The 21,113-nt window shown below is 43.4% G+C and overlaps 1 protein-coding gene and 1 long non-coding RNA gene across 5 annotated transcripts in view; one reads left to right on the top strand and one right to left on the bottom strand.

Annotated features, from left to right (window-relative positions):
- Positions 1 to 7,123: 7,123 nt before the first annotated feature.
- Positions 7,124 to 8,619, bottom strand: LOC111770973 (uncharacterized). The gene is made up of 2 exons (XR_002804471.2): positions 8,477 to 8,619; positions 7,124 to 7,492 (listed from the first exon to the last, which is right to left on the bottom strand). It is a non-coding gene; the product is annotated as an uncharacterized lncRNA (long non-coding RNA).
- Positions 8,092 to 21,113, top strand: part of SNX25 (sorting nexin 25) — a 165,387-nt gene continuing 152,365 nt past the window's right edge. For all 4 annotated transcript variants that reach the window (XM_023630939.2, XM_023630937.2, XM_070253161.1 and 1 more), the window contains exon 1: positions 8,092 to 8,602. In XM_023630939.2, coding sequence (XP_023486707.1) covers positions 8,243 to 8,602 — 360 coding nt within the window. In that variant the 5' untranslated portion in view covers positions 8,092 to 8,242. The remainder of the gene's footprint in view (positions 8,603 to 21,113) is intronic.

The raw sequence follows: 21,113 nt of genomic DNA, 5'->3' as shown, positions 1-21,113 counted from the left end.
AATATAAAGTTAGGAAGCATGGGTTCCGTAGCCTAGGGAGGCTCACTAAGGAACTGGCTCTATTTTAGTTCTTCATAATGCATTTTGTTCTTGTTGGTCGTAACTACCAGCAAGTACAGAGAATCACTTCTCTGTTCTTTTTGTACGCAAAAAGGAAGGATTTCACTTAATTCTGCTGGGTGAAACTATACTGGCACCATTTCCCAGGGATGATTGCCTCCTCTTTGGTCCAAAGTTTATGGGGCCAGCCCAAAGCATAGTGGTTAAGTTCACATGCTTAGCTTTGGTGGCCCAGCAGCAGGTTCAGATCCTGGGTGCAGACCTACACCACTGTCAGCCATGCTGTGGTGGTGACCCATATGTAAAGTGGCAGAAGATTGGCACAGACATTAGCTCAGGGCTAATCTTCCTCAGCAAAATAAAAGTTTATTGTATAGAGGAGTTGAATAGACATTTTTCCAAAGAAGGTATACAAATGGCCACTAAGCACATGAAAAGCTGCTTAACATCACTAATTATTAGAGAAATGCAAATTAAAACCATGAGATCCCACTTTGCATGCATAAGGATAGTTATAAAAATTAAACATTAAAAACAGAGGGGCAAGCCCCGTGGCCAAGTGGTTAATTTTGCACGCTCTGCTTCGGCAGCCCAGGGTTTAGCAAGTTTGGATCCTGGGCACAGTCCTAGCACCGCTCATCAAGCCATGCTGAGGCGATGTCCCACATGGCACAACTAGAAGGACCCACAGCTAAAAATATATACAACTATGTACCTTTGGGCTTTAGGAGAAGAAGAAAAAGTAAAATCTTTAAAAAAAATTAAAAACAGAAAATAACAAAGGTTAGCAAGAATGTGGAGAGATTGAACCCTTGTGCGTTACTGGTGGAAATGGAAAATGGTACAGTCACTACAAAACTACGGCACTTCCTCAAAATATCGAACGTAGAATTACCAAATGACCCAGCAATTTCACTTCTGGGTATGTACCCAAAAGAACTGAAAGCAGAGTCTTGAAAAGGTATTTGTACAACCATGTTTATACAGTGTTATTCATCACAGCAACAATGTGAATGTACTTATTGCCGCTGAACTGCACACCTAAACATGCTTAAAATAGGCGCCAGCCCCAGGCCGAGTGGTTAAGTTTGAGTGCCGGTTCAAATCCTCAGCATGGACCTCGCACCACTCATCAGGCCATGCTGAGACGGCGTCCCACATAGCAGAGCCAGAAGGACCTACAACTAGAATATACAACTATGTACGGGGAGGCTTTGGAGAGAAAAAGAAAAAAAAAAACGATTGGCAACAGATGTTAGCTCAGGTGCCAATCTTTTTTAAAAAAAAGATGTTAAAAATGGTTAAAATAGTAAATTTTGTGTATATTTTACCATGATAAAATATAAAAACCAAAAGAGATGATTCTATCTCAACTTTAATTTTGGCTCTTTTTCTGGCCTAAGAATGTGTAAAGTTTTGCCTTTGTCCTGGTTTTCTTTTCCTGCAAAGAGCACTTCCTCGGTCATCTATATTGAATGAATGAACCAATGAATGTGTGAACTAGATTGTAAATAAGCTACTTCAGGATGGAGATTTTATTTGCTTTGTGCCTCTTTACAGTTCTGGTCATAGAAGGTCATCAATTCATAGGTGAAGAAAGGCCCCTCCCCCAATTCACTGAATCTGGACTCTTGTCAGAAAAGACGTAAATAATATCCTCTCTCCGCATTTGGAAAATTCCTTCTCACTTATTTGTAAGCGTCTTGAAACAGAATATAAGTTTAAACATTTTTATAGAGAGCTATTAAAAGACCTTTCCATACTATCTGGCAGTTTTTCATTTATGCCAAACTTTCTTTATGATATAAGCAAGTGTACACCCAGTGGAAAGCTTTTCTCTTTTTTAGTTTAGGAATCAAATTTTGAAGAATGATGTCTTTACTGGCTTAAAGTTTATAAACCAACTTGAAATTAAGTGCAGTTAAGTTTCATATTTTTTGAGGATCTAAAGGGGTAGTTCAAACTATCTAAATGCTATAAAAAATAGAGGAAACTGAAAGAACAAAATGACTTAAATTTGCAAACATGATAACATCTGAATTTTTCTTAATTCCCACAAAGCAGAATTAGTAGGTCTCTTCTTGTCACCATAGAACTTTGTAATACCTTTATTATACTGTGTATTACATTGCTTTATGCTTTTCCACCGTCTTCTTACTCCCCCACCCCAATTAGAATGTGGGCTCTTCAAGGACAGAGACCATATTTTTTTATACTTTTTGTTTATTTATTTATTTATTTTTGCTGAGGAAGATTATCTTCCCCTTTTTTTGCTTGAGGAAGATTTGCCCTGAGCTAACATCTGTGCCAATTTGCCTCTATTTTCTATGTGGGTCGCAGCTACAGCATGGCTGCCAATGAGTGGTGTAAGTCGTTCCTGGATCTGAACCTGTGAACCTGGGCCACCAGAGCAGAGCAGGCGGAACTCAACCACTGCTCCATGGGGCTAGCCTGTATACTATTTTCTAACAAAGCACCTGGCTAACGTTTTTGGACTGAATGAAAGAATGAATAGAAGTCACAAACTACCTTCCAGAAGTTTATGCTCTATTTAAAAGTCAGGCGAATGCAATTGTTATTGTGTTGGTTTTGTAAGGACATTATTTGTATAATGTAAAAAGCAGTTTGTTTTGTCCTTTGACATTACATTACCTTTAACTATTGTATTTGAAGGATAGCAAATGAAGGAGAATACTATAATTTAGGTCCCACTATCAACTGACTGTGTGATTTCGGGTCAGTCATTTAACTTCCCTGAGCCTATTTCCTCGTCCACAAAATGGGATTATAATAATTATCTTTTTGCCTTTATAGAGTTGTAGTGAGGAACATGTGTTTTAAAAAGGTCTTCCAAAAATTAAAGTTTCCATTCAAATATGAAGTACTATTTTTATTAGCTTTTTTGTCTACCCAATTATTCTAGATATATTAGTATAGAAGAATATCAGACTTATTCATTCAAATATATTTGTTAAGGGTCTACTCTGTGCCAACACCTGTTCTGGACTCTGATTAATTCTCTAATATTAATTTTTACTTTCCAGAAGTATGTTGTCTTTCCTATAGTGGATAAATGACAGAGACATTGACTTCTTTTAAGTAGCATATAAAAGCTTTCTATAATATTAAACACATAGTGTTAATCCTAAAATATTCAAAATCCTTTCCTAATTTATGTGAGTAATCAATAATTGTGCACTGCCTATTTTATATTTTACTCTGCTTGTGACAAATATCATGAAACAGCATATACATCAGTTCAAAAAGTTTTTCAGGGCCGGCCTGGTGGTGCAGCAGTTAAGCATGCACGTTCCACTTTGGCAGCCTGGGGTGCGCTGGTTCAGATCCTCGGTGCAGACATGGCACCGTTCATCAAGCCATGCTGTGGCAGGCGTCCCACATATAAAAAAGTAGAGGAAGATGGGCACGGATGTTAGCTCAGGGCTAGTCTTCCTCAGCGAAAAGAGGAGGATTGGCAGATGTTAGCTCAGGGCTGATCTTCCTCAAAAAAAACAAAACAAAACAAAAGTTTTTCAGCCCACGTGTGTTTTGGAGGAATTAGGTAAGTACAAACACTTTATTTTCTTTCTTTATAATCTGCTGGACAATAATACGGGATATCAAAATCTAAGTGAGCTAGCTTAGAATGTTTTTTTTTTTTTGCTTTATGTTTCATAACTTGACAATATTGCAGTAAAATAAAGCTAAATGATATGGCTATATTACCAAACCCTCAGCTGGCAAATGGTTGTACATTGCCTCCCTTGCTCCATCCTTACGCAGGCTCTTTTCTCTATCTCATAGGCAGATGGGAGTAGCTTATGAATAATTATCAATTCCAGGAACAAGAAAAGTGAACTTTAACATATTTTGAGTGACAAGTCACTAGATGCTACTGATTTTGGTGAGCAGCCAGAAGATCTACCAGAAACTGATTAGTGTATTCTAACAAAGTAAATTGGGTAGGTTGTTAAAGTAACAGCACTAACGAATTATGCCTCCCTATGTTTAAGCCCGTGTGTAGGCCCGTCCCTTATTTAACTCCTGGTCGGGCCATAAGATATGCTTTGGCCAATGGGAAATTAGCAAATGTAAGATGAACAAAGCTTGTACATTGCATCCCTGAGATTGTCCTGTGAAGAAGCCCAGGCTCCCTTCTTGGAGGATAAGAACACAGGGAGCAGGGATGACCCATCTCAGCAGAGGCTCCATAGACCAAGTGGCTCCAGCCTATACCCCAGGAGACCACAGCTTTATTAGTGACCCCAGGCAAGACGAGCAGAACCGCCCAGCTGACCCCAGCCCGAACTGCTGACCCATAAAATCATAAGCAAATAAAATGGTTTTTTGGTGGTAGTATGTTATGCAACAATAGACAATTGACACACCACGTTTCCCTGAATTTCAGGTCAAAACTTAGATAAATTAAAATTATCCCTTTTTTGGGTTCTACCTTTGTTAATTCTTTATCTTGTCACTCGCTAATTTAATTTACAGTACTTTCCTTTGTAATTCCTTTTCTCTTCGAAGATTAATACGAAGACATTTCTGCCTGAAATTTTCCCAATCTGAGTATTTTTACTTACGAATATGGAACCCCACCCAGCATAATTTATATATATACGTTCTAAAATTTTGTTCAGAGATTCATCTTCTTCTTAGAAATGCGGCTTTAGCATTCTACTATTTGTTTTTAAGGTATTTTATCATTTCTTACTTTTCGAAGTTTGACCACACTTATGTCTATATCTGTATTTTCTGTAAACCACGCTCTGTTTGAAAGTTTACAAGAAAGAGAGATAGAGTGGTTAACTGATCTGTTAGGGTCTTACAGTGAATCAGTAGAAAAAACTAGAAGGGTATCTAGGTCTTTTGATGCGTGTTAACATCTTTACTCACAATTTTCCCCAAAGTAGTCAAGGGCAAACACTGTGTATTTCTCTCTAATCCTGTGACTACCTCCAAGATGGGACGGGGGGTTAAGGTGAAATATGCTTAATCGTGAAGAGGAAGATGCGTTACATATTTTGACAGGGATCAGGTATTGCCTACCAATTTACACTAATATTTTAAATGTCAATTTTTGTCTCTTAATTTATTCTTATCTCTGTGAGTTAAGGCAGATGTCATTCCCATCTTACATAAGAGAATAACTAAGATAGCATTCAATTATAACCTGCCGGGATGTACTGACTATAAGGAATACAAATAAGGCATCCCTACTTAGCTTGCCCTTTAATGCTTAGGTCTGGTAGGACTCAACACTGACTTGCGGGATGGAACACCTGCATCCTAATTTTACACCTGACTTAGAGCCTCTCCTCCCTCAGCACCTCCTGATCCCAGTCTCTCCCTTGGACCTCCTCACCTTACCTCACCTCTCAGTGTTCCTCAAACTTTGCACAGGATAGAGTCCCAACTACTACTTGTTAAGTAAATGCACGAAGTGTCCATGCTGACTTAGCAGCCATATGGCATATGCTTTAAGGAAGTTTTCTGATCACAAATGTACATTTCTCCAGATCTGCATTATTCTTGGGGACAATATACAGATGTGTTGGAAAGATCATGGTCTTATGAGTTATAGATCAGGGCTCTCAATAAAAGTCAGATCAGTTTCCGCTTTCACTGATTCATGTTAAGATCACTTAGCACTTGTTGGGGCTGGCTGAGATACCAGCTATACGTACAAAGCAACAAAACTAAACATTTTTAAGTTCATGAATTTAAATCCTGTTTTTTCTCCTCTGTAATATGGGATGACTAAATGACAGAATTTTTAGGAAGCACGATGGCATAGTGGTTAAATGCACAAGCTCTAAAGCCAGACCACATGGGGTGATAACCAAATCCTAGCTCTGATATTTATCAGCTTTGATAAATATCAAATATGTTTATCAGCTTTGATACGTTGAGCAAGTTATTTTACCTTCTGTGCTTGTTTCCTCTTGTGTGGATGGAGATAACATTATCAGGGTTGTTGTGAAGATTAAATGAAGCATCTCTACTGCTTAGAACAGTATCTGGTACACAGTCAGTGCTCAATTAGTTACCATTATTGTCAGCTATGGGTTCAAATCTGAAAATGGATATAAAGCCCTCAGCACAGAGTCCCTGGCCTGTAAATGATCAAAAGATATAGTTGTGATGGTTGGGAAGAACAAGCCACCATGCTTTACTTGAAATAATTTGGATTTGTAGGGTACACTTTGAGGAGCCCCGTGGGATAATAATTAACTATTTTTATTAAAAAAAAAAAAAAAAAAGAAGGCAAGAACAGGAAGACAGTAACTTCCTTTGAGGTCATCACCTAGGCATGGCAGAGTCACATCTGGCATAAGGCACACATTATCTCCTTCTCTTTGACTCACAAACATGTGAGAATAATGTGTCCCATGAATACTAATTAATATGAAAAACAACTTTTTAAAATGACAAATGTGAATACATTTATTTTTATACAGATACATAAAATAATTCATTTCTATGCTGTTTTGTTAGAGCTAAATGTTAGGGATAATTTTTTTTAGACCTCTTACTTCATCTCCTACTTGAAATCCATGCCATTCCAGGGAAATTTATTATGAAGACATGAATACACAGGTGGGCCGTGTCTTTCTATGGACACCAGCATTTCTTCTTTTGAATAATAACCTCTTGGATAATACAGTGTTTTAAAAGAATACATATCTACTAAATATTTTAGTTTATATTGTATGAATGTTGAATTTTTTTCCTTGTTGAAATGACACAGATGATTCTTTATAGAAAAACAGTATAGTCATAGTATTTGAAAATATATTTTAATGCTTATTTTTCTTAACTGTGCTTCCTTCGAAGCAAGATATGACTCAATTTATCAGAAAACAATAGCGTTTTAAACTGTTGAAATTCTTCATGATTGCTGCATGGAGAGGGTCCTGGGCTTTTGCTTTTAAATTTTTCCCGTATTCTTATCTTTATTTGTTACTGCTTCTCTCATCTACTTACTTCTCCTTCCCTTTTTTCCCCTATTCTTGATTTGCTCTCTCTACTCATCACCCCCCTTTTAAATAATCATTAATCTCTTTAGAATTCCTTTATTTATCCATTAAAGATACATCTGCTGCTTTATTGGTCCTAGCAGTAATTACTAGTATTCATCTAGCACATTGGCATCTTCTCAGCAAGCATTATCTGTATATTAATGCTGGAACCATGACAGAAGAGGAAAATACGTCTTCTAAAAATTATCAGGACCACTTTCACTCGCATGAGTAATAGCATTTGTACTGAATTGTTGGCAACGAAAATACCGGGACTTGGAGCCAAAGTGATGATGGCAGCTGTGTATACCCTCTGGCACCAGGCGGACTTCTCCGGGTCTCTCCAGACTAGAGATTGCAAGCTTCATTTACTCCTCCACTTTTGTCTGACTCCTTCCCTGAGGGGGCTGGGTGGGAGAAGGAAGGTTGTTAGGGGAACTGTGTTAAAGTGAGGATCTGAAATGGTTGCCTATTTAATCTAAGTAGCAAGTGAAAACGAGGCAGAAATCTGGGGGGCTGTAAGCACGCGAGGAGGTTGCTCGTCAGTACGGAGCGAGGATTAAGGGATCACCTGAGCTCGAGAATTACCAATGCTCCTGACACCTGCAGCAAAATTTTCCATCGACAGACGGTACCCTGGGGGCGGGGCGGGGGAGCGCAGGACGGAGCAGTGTCCGCCGGGATTGGTCGTGCCCCCTCCCCGCGGGGCAGCAGCGGGGCGGACCCCGCCCCCCGCCGCGGGGGGCGGCCGGGCAGGGCGAGGCGGGGCGGCCCCGGCTGTCACTCAGCGGGCCGCGCAGGCTCTCCGCCCCCCGGCTGACGCGCGCTCCGGGGCCGCCCCCGCTGCCGCTCCGCCTCGGGCTTCGCCGGCTGAAGTCACAACACGGGCCGGCTACCTGGGCGCGCCCGGCGGGCAGCTGCGGGCCGGGCGCCGGGTGGCGGCGCGGAGGGGTCGCCGAGAGGAGCCCGGCGGCGTCTGTTGGAGCCGTTCCCCCGGGGGGCCGCCGGCGAGGGCATGAGCGCGGACTGCCTCTGCCTCCGGAGCGGCGGCGGGAGCGGCGAGGGCAGGAGGCGCCGCGCGGAGGCCACCGTCCAGGGCAGCGCAGGGGCACAGCAGGGCAGGAGATGTGCCTGTCCTTAGCGGCACAGGAAGCAGCATGCACCCCGATGCCACCCACAGCAGCGGCGCCGGCCTCAGCCCTGCCCCGGGCGAGCGGCCGGAGTCCCGGGAGGACGCGGCCGCCCCGGGGGGCCCCGGCGGCGGGAGCTGGCGGGTGGCCGTGGCCGTGGCCGCACTCGCCGCCGTGTCCCTCTCCTGCCTGGGGCCCGGCTGCTGGCCGGCGGCGGGAGGCGCGGGGCTGTGCACCGTCCTGCTCAGGCTCAGCCTGTACCTGGGCTGCGCCGCCGCCGCCTTCCTGCTGGGGACCCTGTGCTCCCTCGTCTGCCGGAGCCCGCGAGCCCCGCCGCCCGACTTCGCCGCCGTCTGGAGACGGATGGCCGCCCGCCGCGGGCCGGCGGTAAGTACCGGTCTCCCTGCCGCCTCGCGCCCCCGCGGCCCTCCCGCTTCCGGGGCCGGCGCCCGCTCCCGAGTCCCGGGGGTCGCCGCGTGGCCGGTCCTCCCCGGCCCCGCTCCCCGCCTCGAAGCTGGAAGCCCGAGAGACACGGGTTGGGGTTGGGCGGCCCGGCTGGTGGATGCGAGCGCTCCGTCGGCCTCCCGTGGGCGGCGGGCTCGTGGGGCCGGCCGAGATGCTCCTTAAGAGCTCTGTAGCTGCTCCTCCACCGTTCTCGGTCACAACCTTGATAGTTGAATACTCGTGCCACAGCTTCGATGTTGCTCTGCAGCTGGTGAGTGGAAGGAAGGAGAACCCAGCATTCCCGATACGCAGGCGCTGCACCCTATACTGGTCCTTGTATTTGGTTCTTTTCGCCGTTCTCCGTGGGAGGTAACTTTGTGACCATTTACAGATGAGGAAACTTAACTCGCGGAGGCTAAGTTGGCTTAGGTCACCCCACCCCTCTCCAATACCCAAGCCTGTGTACACTTTTTACCACGCCATCCTGAATTCCACCATGTTAAGTAATGCAGTCCCGGCTAGTTTGTGTAATTTGGAAAGGGGATGCCAAAAGTCGCTCTCCTGTAGTTTGCAACAAAAGGAAAGCTATCCCCAGTGAGATATGGGACAGTCGGGCGGAGGTTAGGGAATACTGGAAATATTCCAAATGGGCTCTTCTCTTCCTTACTGCCAAACTACTACTTTCTCTACCTCCCAGCTTCCGTCTCGTAACCCTTTAGATGAAACTTGATTCTATCGTAGCTTGACACTCACTGCTTGACTGAATGATACCATCCTTAAACTGAAATTGCCCAAGCACTTTGTAGGAAGGCAAATGGCAGTGGCTTAACTTAATGAGAATATTTGTTAGAGAGGCCATTACGCCCTGGATTTTGTGTTTGCTTATGATGTGACCTGCTACTCCTTTGTAAAGATCATTACTCTCTTCACCAAAATCACCGTTTCCTGGGTCTGTCTATTCGGAATGCAGTGCTGAGATAATGGCTGAAGAGTGTAAGTTAACGAGTCAGGCATCCCCACTCAGGCACGTTGGTCTGCAGTTCAGTATATTCAGCAACAGGAACTTCTGTTTTCATAAGTAGTCTCAAAAATTAGTAATGTTTATTTCTCTTAAAAACCTCCACTTAATTGTCTTTTTTCATGTCTAATTTAGCAAGAGTTGGTGAGCAGGTGTACTTTTCCTCTTGCTTTTTTCCTACCATAATGAAAAATGAGGACCCCAAGATTTTACTAGTTGGTTTATTGGTCTGTAAAAAACGTTCCAGTTCTTTAGAGTATCGTAAGAAGTTATAGTTCAGTCCGTGCGATTTATCCGGTATTTTGAGTAAGCCAGGTACTATTCTGGAAGCGGGGGTTGAATCAACAAGACGCACAAAAGTCCTGCTCTCTGGGGATTGTATTCTTCTGGGGGATCAGACAATAAGTGAGATACTTTTGCACAGTAATAAATGCCTATGAAACAAAAAAATGACTGAGAGTTAAGTGACTGAGAGTGCCTGGTAAGTGGGGAGAGGAAGTTTAGATGGTGAGGTCACGGTCAAAGCCATAGTATTGCAGTCCACGTTGGAAGCCTGGAAGTTTCATGTTGTGGGTTACCATTCTGTTCCCTGGAAAACGTTCCCCAAACCGCCAAGCTCACTTGCACTCCTGGGCAGGTAAAACTTGAATTATCATTCAGAAAGGTGGTTGAGTAGAGGAATTAGAGGAAATAGTACTTTGAAGGTGACAGAACGTGAAGCAGCTTACGTAATTTCTCGTATATGTTACCTGAAGATTTCAGGTAATAGAAGAGTTGAAGTACAGTCTAAGGAAAGTAGACTATTGGTCGTTCTTCTTGAACTTGGATTCTTATAATAGCCTTAAATAAGAAAACAAGTTAGGAACCTTACTTTCTAAGTTAGATGTTACTTAGAATTGAGATGTGTGTTATTTGCATAAAATTCTCTCTATATATTTTTTACAGTACTGATGCCTTTAGTTGTGCTGTATTTCCAATGTATTTGTGTTAAAGGTTTTTTTTTTTTAAAGTTTTCTTCTTTATGAATGGAAGCATAAGCATGTGGTATAGTATAAAATACCTGTCAGTTCCGTGGGGGTAGGGTAGGAGTTGGACCACAAGGGTCATCTAACATATGTGGAGGGGAGGCTGTTTAGTAGTGAGCCAAATGGTGCCTTTTAAGATACAGTGACTACTGCACCACAGAAATTTTGATTCAGCATGAAGAAAAGAATCCTCATTCTTCTACATTTTGGATTCTTCTAGTGTTAGCTAGACGTATCAGATAGACACTGCGACTTATCCTTCTATCTGTCCATCCTTCCTTCCTTCCTCTTTTTTTCTTTTTGGATTTACTCTCTAGAAGGAAAACGCATACGTTGTTAAAAGTAGGCAACTAGAGAAGCCTAAACTAAGAGGGAAAAGGTGTTTTTATGTCTCGGAGTGTTCAAATGCTTCTACATGCTTCACAGTGCACTTAGCAGCTACAGACTCCATGTGGTTAGGACCCATGATTGACGCCTTCTGTTATCCCCTGCACCTTGTAGGAGCTCGAGAAGTGTCTGCTGAAGATAACGAAGAAGATTATGTCCATTTGTGGTCACTAACTTAGTGCTTTCCACCTCCAGTTAGAATACTAATTATTCTAGCATCTATTGGGTATTTCCTACGCACAAGGATTTTCATTTTGCTTGGGTGGGATCACTCTTGATTAAAGTAGTAAAAATAATTTTCATCTCAAGTAGAAATAATATCCAGTGGTATTTTCAGGTACTAAGGAAGCTTTTGTGTAAGGTCAGGAAGGTTGACGCTCAAGTCTTGACAGTTGATAGCTGAGTCCCACTTTAGAAAAACTCCGACTTTGTTGCAGGCCAGCAGAACTGGAGCTGTGATGTTCTAGGCCTGGCCTGCTCCTGGTGTAACCCTTGTTAGTCCAGCTTTGCTGAGTAGGCTGGCATAGTTGGTGATTTGGGTCTTGTGCTAAGCCAGTTAACTCACCTGGACCGAGCGCCTCAGATTCTCTAGCTGCAGTCACTCGACTGTAGCACGTGATCCAAGCAAGGCAACACAGCAAGAGAAATATGGCAAAAGGGAATCAATAGTTTAGAAAACTTAATTTCATTACTGGGTCAGTACTACAGAGTTCATCTTCTTATAATGGAAAAAAGGAAAATTTTTTCTGACATTTTAATGATAGGAAGGTGAGAGGGAAGAGCTTCTTTAACTGTCAATTATCTTATAGGCTATGGATTTTCTCTTTTCTTTTACACTGTAGTTTATTGGATACTGCTTGATTTACGTCCCACGTCCCATAAGTTCAAAAGTAAAGAAGTAATTCATTCATGAGGCTTGGGGGGCTGAAACAAGACAGTCCACAAAAGTCAGGTGCTTGGTAGTTTATGGGAAACTAAAGTCCACTGCCACGTGAAGAAAACATTAGTGAAAGACTTTTCAAAGTTTAAGCAGATAGAAAAGTTCCAGAAGTTCATCAAATCTCATAAGCATTGACTGAATGTCTGCTACAAATCTGCTATTCTGATCTCCTTAGATAATTTTTTGCCTCCTTAGTTGCTGAGCACCGGTGCCAGGCACACAGTAGGTGCTCAGTAGATGGTTTTTTGCCAGAATGAATGGATTATTGTTTGAGGTGAGAACACATTTAAGTCTCCAACTGACGTTTTTAGAGTTGAAGTTTCAACCGCAGTTTCCTAGAGAAGGGTCACAGCCTTGCAATAGGTGTCACTAAGAGCTTGGATAATTGCTTTCTGGAAGTGCTTGGCGCTGTTTTTAGTGTTGGGGAGGATTCAGAGGTGAACACAATACCCCCTGTCCAAGCCCCCTCAGACTGAGTACATTGGGTTGATAGAGAGGACTGGATGGGAGGGCAGATGTTTATAGAGACAGTAAAAACATTCACACTGGCAATCCATGGCGCCAGTTGGCTTGGGCAAGACTTCTAGAATTCCTAAATGAGGTCTTTTACTAATACAAAGGTTCTTTGAGTAAAACAAACTTAATTTAGTTACTTGAAGGAAAAACAAAAGAAACAGGAATTAGGGGGCCTATATACAGCCTCTTTGTGACTTTCTTTTATTATGCTAATGTGATAAACTAAGCTTCAGTAATTTGATCATGGATAATGGCAAAATACACTTACTACCTTCAGAATATTTGTTTGCATTTTAACTAGGGGGTTTAAGTCCTGTTGGCTAGTGGGGAAAATATTTTTGAGAAAGGTGGCTTTTTGAGAATGCTTTAAAATCATAGGATCCTATCTCATTCTCACTGTATTGTAAGGGTTGTTTTACTTTAAGTTCATACTATTCCTAATTTTTAAATGTAATTTTTTACATGGGTTATACAATCATATTTTTTTTTGAAAGAATCAAAGCATGTGAAAGAGTATACAGGGAAAAAAAAATCCTCCTTCCCTATAGGCAACCACTATTAATAGTTTTTTCTTCCAGATATATATTTTATATATTTATATAGAAGCAAATACAAATATGTATTCAAAAAGAAGTTTTCGATACCTATGATCTCTTGATATATAAACAGTGATTACACGTAAAAGAAAATTATTTATTTTCTGTGCTTATATTAGGAAGGAACTATTCTTTAAGGTTGGTGAGCATCAGATGATGCTGTATATGAACAGTGATAACTTCAAAATAGGAAGACATAATACGTGGTTAAATGTAGACCATAAGAAATGCTCATGAGAGCCAGCACATGTGTCCTAAGGAATGAAGAAAGTATGTATCTGAATTTCACAAAACTGTCTAAAGGAAGCAATATATATTTTCATAATTTGTACAAAACCAAAACCAAATAAACCAAGCAAACTGTTTTACAGACAGAGTACATGTACCATTTGGGATTCGAGTTGCCGGTGAGTTTGTGAGATGAGTCATAGGCACTAGGATGGGAAAGTGGCTTTGGTCAGCTTGTAGAAGTACTCAACTGAGAGAGGAGAATTGGATTTTAGTGTGTAGGCGTGGCAGCTATTGACGTTTCCTGAGCACAGCCTCAGAGCTGGGCTTTAGAAAGGTTAAATGGAAATATGATCGGGATGGACTTAAGGGGAGAAATACTGTGCAGTTATAGTGATAAAAAGTGAGAGTTAATGAAGCTGTGTGAATTCAAGAGTGAGTGTGGTTTTCCTTTGATATTCATTATCGTTAGTTATCATTGCAGGTAGGTTCAAGAATCTTTTCAAGAGTGTTCTAGTCCTAAAATTCTCTTTAAACAGTGAATTGAGCCCCAAACCAAAAGGTCCCACTGTTTATTCACAAACGTGAAGACTGAAGTCTCCGTACTCGAACATTTTACTTGGAGCCTAAATTCTGGTCATTCCCAGGAGGTTTATTTCTAACTCTTTTGAATCTGAAGCTACTTTTGTTTTGGGAGCATGCTGTGATGTCACCTTACTAATTGAATGTTGCCTTCTTAAAAACGTCTTAGGATTTGTTTCCCATCCTTGTCGTTTTGGAGGTAGGGAGTGCCCTCCATTCCTTAAAATGGATGAGTCTTGTAGTCAGAATGGTGCACACAATTGTACAGAAACGATGACTCAGCAGGTTTGGTGCTGAGATTTCAGGTTTTAGAAAATGAATGGTGGCTGTGGAAATCTGTTAGTATTAAAATGATGGCATGCAAACTTGCTTTTTTGCAAAAAAAAATTGCAACTTTGCTTTTGAAAGAAAAAAGTTTGCAAACATGGAACTTGTGTCTTTACCTTTCACTGCAAGGTCACTTTCCAAACTAGGGTTGGTTGGTTGTGTGGTGATGACAGGGTTAGATAGCAGCCCTGGGGTCCCCTGGATACCCTGAGAGCCAGGGCTTCAGTTCACTTACTCATTTCTACATCCTACTTTAGTCCTGAGGTATGTGCTTATGCAGTTTCTCGAAACACAGTGGAGTTTCTGGAAAACCCAGTGGGTTTGGTTGTATTTTGGTGGGCTTCTCAGCTCAGGTGCTGCTTTGGGAGCATGGCATGTGAGGTGTGCCTGCTCTGTCCCTGGGGCTGGCCCGTGCTTACCAGTTACTCTCGGCACTGGCCAGTCCTGGTGCACTTGTCAGCCAGCCTGAGGATTCCATGTGTGAATTAGCCATGAGCTGGATGTAAAGAAAAATGACTACGATAACCCCAAGTAAAATGCCTCTGAGGCCAACTGGGTAAAGGAATGAACTGTGCGGTTTTTTTTTGTTTTTGGTGAGGAAGACTCTGCCTGAGCTAACGTCTGCTGCCAATCTTCCCCCTTTTTTTTCCTTGAGGAAGATTAGCCCTGACATAACATCTGTGCCAATCCTCCTCTATTTTTGGTGCATGGACCACCTCCACAGTGTGGTTGGTGAGTGGAGTAGGTCTGTGCCCAGGATCCAAACCTGGGCCGCCAAAGCAGAGGGGGCAGAACTTTAACCACTTGGCCAAGGTGCCGGCCCTGAATTGTGCATTTTTAGGATAAGACGATGAACTTGTTTAGGCCACTAGGACCTATCTAATAAGCTTTCAATGTTAGTGTAGAATACACCTCTTGGAGAATTAGGTAAGTTTTTGCAAATACTCATTTCTAAAGTAACCTGAATTTCTCACCCACCTGTAAGTATGAGTTTACATTAAAAGTAGTAACTAGGGGCTGGCCCGTGGCGCAGTGGTTAAGTGCACACATTCCACTTCGCCGGTTCGGATCCCAGGTGCAGACATGCTGTGGTAGGCGTCCCACATATAAAATAGAGGAAGATGGGCATGGATGTTAACTCAGGGTCAGCCTTCCTCAGCAAAAAGAGGATTGGTGGCAGATGTTAGATCAGGGCTAATCTTCCTCAAAAAAAAACAAAAAAAAAAGTAGTAACTAAAATTTTATGGGTGTTTGCCCCTGTCTGCTCATGCAGGGCCATCACCCTCGACCTCCTCATTCCTGTGAGTCCACAGGCAGGGTCTCCTGTATTTGTGAGTAAGCTCACTTACGTTCTTCCATTCCTGGTGCCTGCAAAACATTTGAGAGGCTCCTCCGCTGTCACCACTGCCAGCCTGTGAAAAAGTGCATTTCTTGTTGGACTGCTACTCTGTCGGTCCCCCAAAGCTGGATATCCAGGAATGCTCGGTCATTGTGTTTGTTCTGAGCCAAAGCCATATTACGTGCTTTATAGAATCCGAGAGTGTAGCCCCTTTTCTCTCACTTGCACGTGCTTTTTAAAAATGGTTTCACTTTGTTGTAGAAGCTGGGGAACTTCTGCCCCTGGTTGCATCTCCTGTGAAGACAGCCCCTTCCCTTCTGTCTGTGGCTTCTCTCTCCACCTGGCTCCTTGCAGCCCCTGGGGTCAAGCTAGGACTTTTTCTCTGAGCTCCAAAACTTTCTCTAGTCTCCAACTTTGAACACACAGGCCACCTCCCAAAGGCCTCTTCCCCCTGTGCAGGTCAGCCCATGCAAATATACACCTGAGGGTTGCGTACGGGCTCTGCCAACTTGATAGATGTGAAATTAACATCTTAAATATTTCAGAAATTTCAGTGCGTTTTTCCTGAGGCAGACTTGTGAATCTCTTATTTTTCCTTCTGATTTTTGTCTTGTTTTACTAAAGCTTTCTCAGCTTTTGACCCTTAGAAGCTCAAGAAGTTGGTTCATTCTCCGGATTTGAGTTTTGGTCATTCTTGAGGTCTCATTTTTTTATCATCTCACTCTTAGGCGGTCTCACCCTTGAGCTGCTAGAATAACCATCTCTTCACTGAGGATTCGAAATGCATTACTCAGGCTCACGGCTCTTTTTGGGCCTCAGACTCGTTTATTCAGCTGCTTAACTTGACGTTTCCACTTGGCAATCTGAGTGGTGCTGGGAACACGAGTTCAAGTGTCCCCATCCTTCTTCCATTGTTCCTTATGCCTGTGACTAGCATCTCTGAAAGTCAAGTCCCCAGCTGGAATCCTAAGAGTCCTTCTTGACATTTCCTTCAAATCCTGTCTTTTACCTTTTTTTTTTTTTTTAAAGATTGGCCCTGAGCTAACATCTGTTGCCAGTCTTCTGCTCCCCAAAGCCCCCCAGTACATAGTTGTATATTCTAGTTGTAGGTCCTTCTGCTTGTGCTATGTGGGAAGCCGCCTCAGCATGGCCTGATGAATGGTGCTAGGTCTGTGCCCAGGATCCGAACCGGCGAAACCCTGGGCCACCAAAGCAGAGCGCACGAACTTAACCACTCAGCCACGGGGCCGGCCCCCATGTCTTTTACCTTTTGAGTGTCTTGCATGCATCTGCTTTGTTCCCTGTCTCCCACCTGGTTCCAGCTACCATCGTGTCTGATCTAGGTGACTACAATGGTCTCTGGTCCAGTCACCCTGCCTCCTGGTTGGCTCCTCCTTCGGTTCATGCTTTAATAAATGCAAACCCAACCAGATCCAAACCAGCAAAACCCTGGGCCACCGAAGCAGAGTGCACAAACTTGACCACTCAGCCATGGGGCCGGCCCCTCACTTTTACTGTTTTAAAAAACTTTTTATTATAAAGTAAGAAAATTCAGATTCAGAAAATCACACCAAATAATCTCATTCTAGGTGTTAGAGAGGATCATTGCTATTGGTTTGGCTGTTGTTTCTTGGCCTTTTCTACAGAGAGGTCTGGAAAAAATACGTATGAGATCTTTTACTGAGAAGGATCTCACCCAGAACTGACGTATGTATACTCTATATGTCGTCTTAAAGGCAAGTAACACTTATTCGGAACAGCGTATGTAATCGCCTTTGCCGTTTGCTTATCATCACCTGTATTGACATTGTTCACAGGTTCAGGGAAATGGTTTCTGTGGCCTCAGTTTGATTCATTTTACTCTAATCCACGGCTGTTAATACAGTGGACAAATACGTGTACTACAGCCGTCATAATGTGAATGTCATAAAGCGAACGCCTTAATAATTGTTATAGCTAAACCTAATATGTATTGCACTTACTCTATGCAGGTGCATATATGCATTACCCAATTTAATTTTTATATCTATCATATGAGTAGGGGCTGTTAATCTCATTTTACAGCTGGGAAAACTGAGGTTTAGAGAGGCTAAATAATGTGCCCAGGCTACACAGCAAGTGGAAGGACGAAAAATTAAACCCAGGTCTCTTCCTCTGGATCGTCCTATGCACTTAACCACTGTATTACCCTTTTAATGATTAAAGATTATTCTGGCCTGGTTCAGGTTTAAGAAAACTTGAGTCTTTGGGATGGTTCTAAGATCTGTTTAGGAATTAGTGTCACTTTAGAGGTCTCAGAATGAACGAAAATGATGTCACAACTGCCCCTTCTATGCTCATGACAATCATTACTAATCAAGTCAAGCTGTTTTTTTTCTTGCTGAATCTGAATGAGGCCTCAGAATCCCTTTCAACATGGCATTCCAGGCAGCCACTAAACGTTTACTAGAGTTGGCACATAATGTGAAACCCATCTGCCCTTCTGAGTGAGAACCTCACAGAAGGACAGTGATCCCTTTGGAGTCTTGCAACACTTTTTCTGTGCCTATATTACTCTGTCATTGCTATACCGTACCGTAGCAGTCAGTCATACACTCTGTTCATCTCTTCTGATAAAAATCAGAGTTTTCTAAACTCTCATCCATAAACACTTAATTCTGGGAGATGCTTTTAGGTCCCCTGCAAGAACAAAGAGGCAAGATGAGAGGCTTGGTGGTCATGTAACTTTGAAAAACTGAGTTCTTGACACTTTACTCATGTGTGTTATTATATTAACATTCTGAGAAATCCTACAGTAAAGGAACCTGTTTCAACTGTTTTTAGCTCAGGTTTTCTAAACATGAATGATCCTTGTAGCCTCCTCCTTTTTAAAATTTTTATTTATTTATTTATTTTTGATGAGGAAGATTGGTGCTGAGCTAACATCTGTGCCCATCTTCCTCTATTTTGTATGTGGGATGCTGCCACAGCATGGCTTGATGAGCAGTGTATAGGTCCACGCCTGGGATCCGAATCGGTGAACCCTATGCTGCTGCAGAGGAGCGTGTGAGCTTAACTGCTATACCACTGGGCCGGCCCCTCCTCCTCCTTTTTTTTTTTTTTTAAAAAACAGTAAGGAGATTTATCATCTTAATAATACGTAATCCAGAGGTAGGACAGGCCCAGCGGTGGGGCAGGCTCCATGTGGGGAATGTCAAGCCTCGAGCCCCATTTCTCTGTGTTTTTCTTAGCTCTGCCCTCCCCATGAGTGGGGTTAACTCTCAGGCTCTTGGCCAGATGAGTGCGGCCTTCTCAGGCGCCACAGCCACACAGCATGATGTCCAGAGGAAGACAGTCCCTTTTTAGAACAAGGAAAACATTCTTAGAAATGCCTCTGGCAGTGTTCCCCTCCCATCTTACTGGCCAGGTTTGGACAGGTACCCATTCCTAATGAATTGTTGGCAAGGGGGACAGGATTTCTGTATTTAGAGAGGAAGGAAGTAGTGGAGTCAAAACAATGACCATTTCACGTCACGGCACAGGTCTTCGTGACTGGGGCTAACCTCTCATTTTAGCCTATCTTTCGCACCCCCTGTCACTCTGCACTTCAAGGAACCTACCTGCCATTCCTGAGTTTACCTTCGTGTGGTGGACGTGTGCGCCTGTGTGCACACATGGGAGGGCCTTTACCCCCGTTTCCACATATTCAGTTCTGCTTGTTGTTGAAGGTACACTTCAGTTACCCTTCCATCCAGTCAGGTTTACCATGCTCTTCAGTTCTGCTTAGGAAACGGTTAGGGAGGGAGAAACGGTTAGGGAGGGAAGGGAAGAGAAAGAAGAGTCTAGGGTTTGGGCTGGCGGAAGATAATGAGGTCAGTTTTGGCCATGGAGATTTTGAGATGCCTCTGGATATGTTCAGCCTGCAGGTAGGTTTGCAGGTCTACAGTTTGAGAGAGAGAGATCTGGGGGAAACAGGCAGGTGTAGTGGTGGCCAGTGTCCATGTGGTAGATAAATCATAAGGTCAGTGAGACTGCTGAGGATAGCCTGTGTTGGTTGAAAAGCAGCGAGCCACAGGGCAGGCCATGGAGGAGGCTCCTACTGGGATGTGAGAGAAAGCATTCAGAGACGGTGAACAGGAGAGAGAAGCCGGGAGTAAATGGCCAGTAGTGTCAGGTGTGGCACAGAGACCCAGAAGGAAACCAACAAGTGTCCACCAGAATTGACATCTTGGAGGTCTTTGGAGACCCATGCCCAGAGGTGTTTGGGAGGCCAGTATGGACGTAGGGGCAGAACAGATACTCTTCTTAGGTGAAGAGTGAGTGGGAGGTGAGAAAGCAGAGACAGCTTGTGGACTCTCTAGAAGCTTCTCTGAGAAGCAAAGAAGAGAAGGCAACGTTTACAGGATAGTGTGGTATGTATGTTTTGGGAATTATTTGTTGTTGTCGAGGGGCAAGATTTAACCATGTTTTTGGGTAAAAGGGAAATCTTGAAAAGTAGAGAGGAAGGGCCTGAAAATCTCAGAGCCAGGGGATGACTGATGGAGCAGTGTCCAGGCAGACAGGCTCACAGCACAGGTGGAGGGCTAGCAGGCTTCAGACGAGTGGGAAAGAGGAAAAAATGGGAGCACAGGGAGAGCCTCGTAAGAGGTGGGCAGGGAGTGAAGATATTTCAAGCCGGGTAGCCTCAACTTCCTTGATAAGTGGGAGGCACCATTAATTGCTGATGGTGAGGAGGATGACATGTAGAGGGTAATTTTAAGGGAGGTGGTAAAAGGTTTGGAAAAAAAATTATTGGAGAGAATAACAGCGAAAACATTTATTGAGTCCTTACCAGGCCCTATCCTAAGTATGTTACAGTCTCATTCAATCCTCACAGTGACCCCATGAGATGGTTACTATTATCTCCATTTTAGGGATCAGGAAATAGTTGTAAAGAGGTTAAGTGTCTTGTCGAAGGTGACAGACGCAGTAAACGAGAGATCCAGGCTTTTTCTTTTTTTAAAGATTTTATTGTTCCTTTTTCTCCCCAAAGCCCCCTGGTACATAGTTGTATATTTTTAGTTGTGGGTCCTTCTAGTTGTGGCATGTGGGACGCCACCTCAGCATGGCCTGATGAGCGGTGCCGTGTCCACGCCTAGGATCCGAACCAGCGAAACCCTGGGCCGCTGAAGCAGAGCACGAGAACTTAACCACTCGGCCATGGGGCCAGCCCCCAGGTTTTTTCTGATGCTGGAGCCAGCTCCCTTAATCTTTGAGCTCTACTGCCACACGAGGAACAAGTGGCCTAGGAAGATATGTGGGTGGATTGTTTTAGAGTGAAGGGTGGGATGTGGGGTGGAGGCTGGGAAAATGTGGTGACAGCCGTTTGTGTGGCTGTGGTGTTTTTGTAAGAGGAGCGCTCAGCTCCCGGGGTGAAGCCAAGAAGACAGGCTGTGGTGTGTGGAATGATAAGGACAGGGCACAGGAATGCTTGATGAGAGTTGCCCAGATGTCAGCCTAGCTAAGGAGAGAACTGAG

Source organism: Equus caballus, chromosome 27 (genome assembly GCF_041296265.1).
Source record: "Equus caballus isolate H_3958 breed thoroughbred chromosome 27, TB-T2T, whole genome shotgun sequence".
NCBI classification, from domain to species: Eukaryota; Metazoa; Chordata; class Mammalia; order Perissodactyla; family Equidae; genus Equus; species Equus caballus.
The sequence above is the reverse complement of the archived record's forward strand: the minus strand, read 5'-3'. Positions and strand labels throughout refer to the sequence as shown.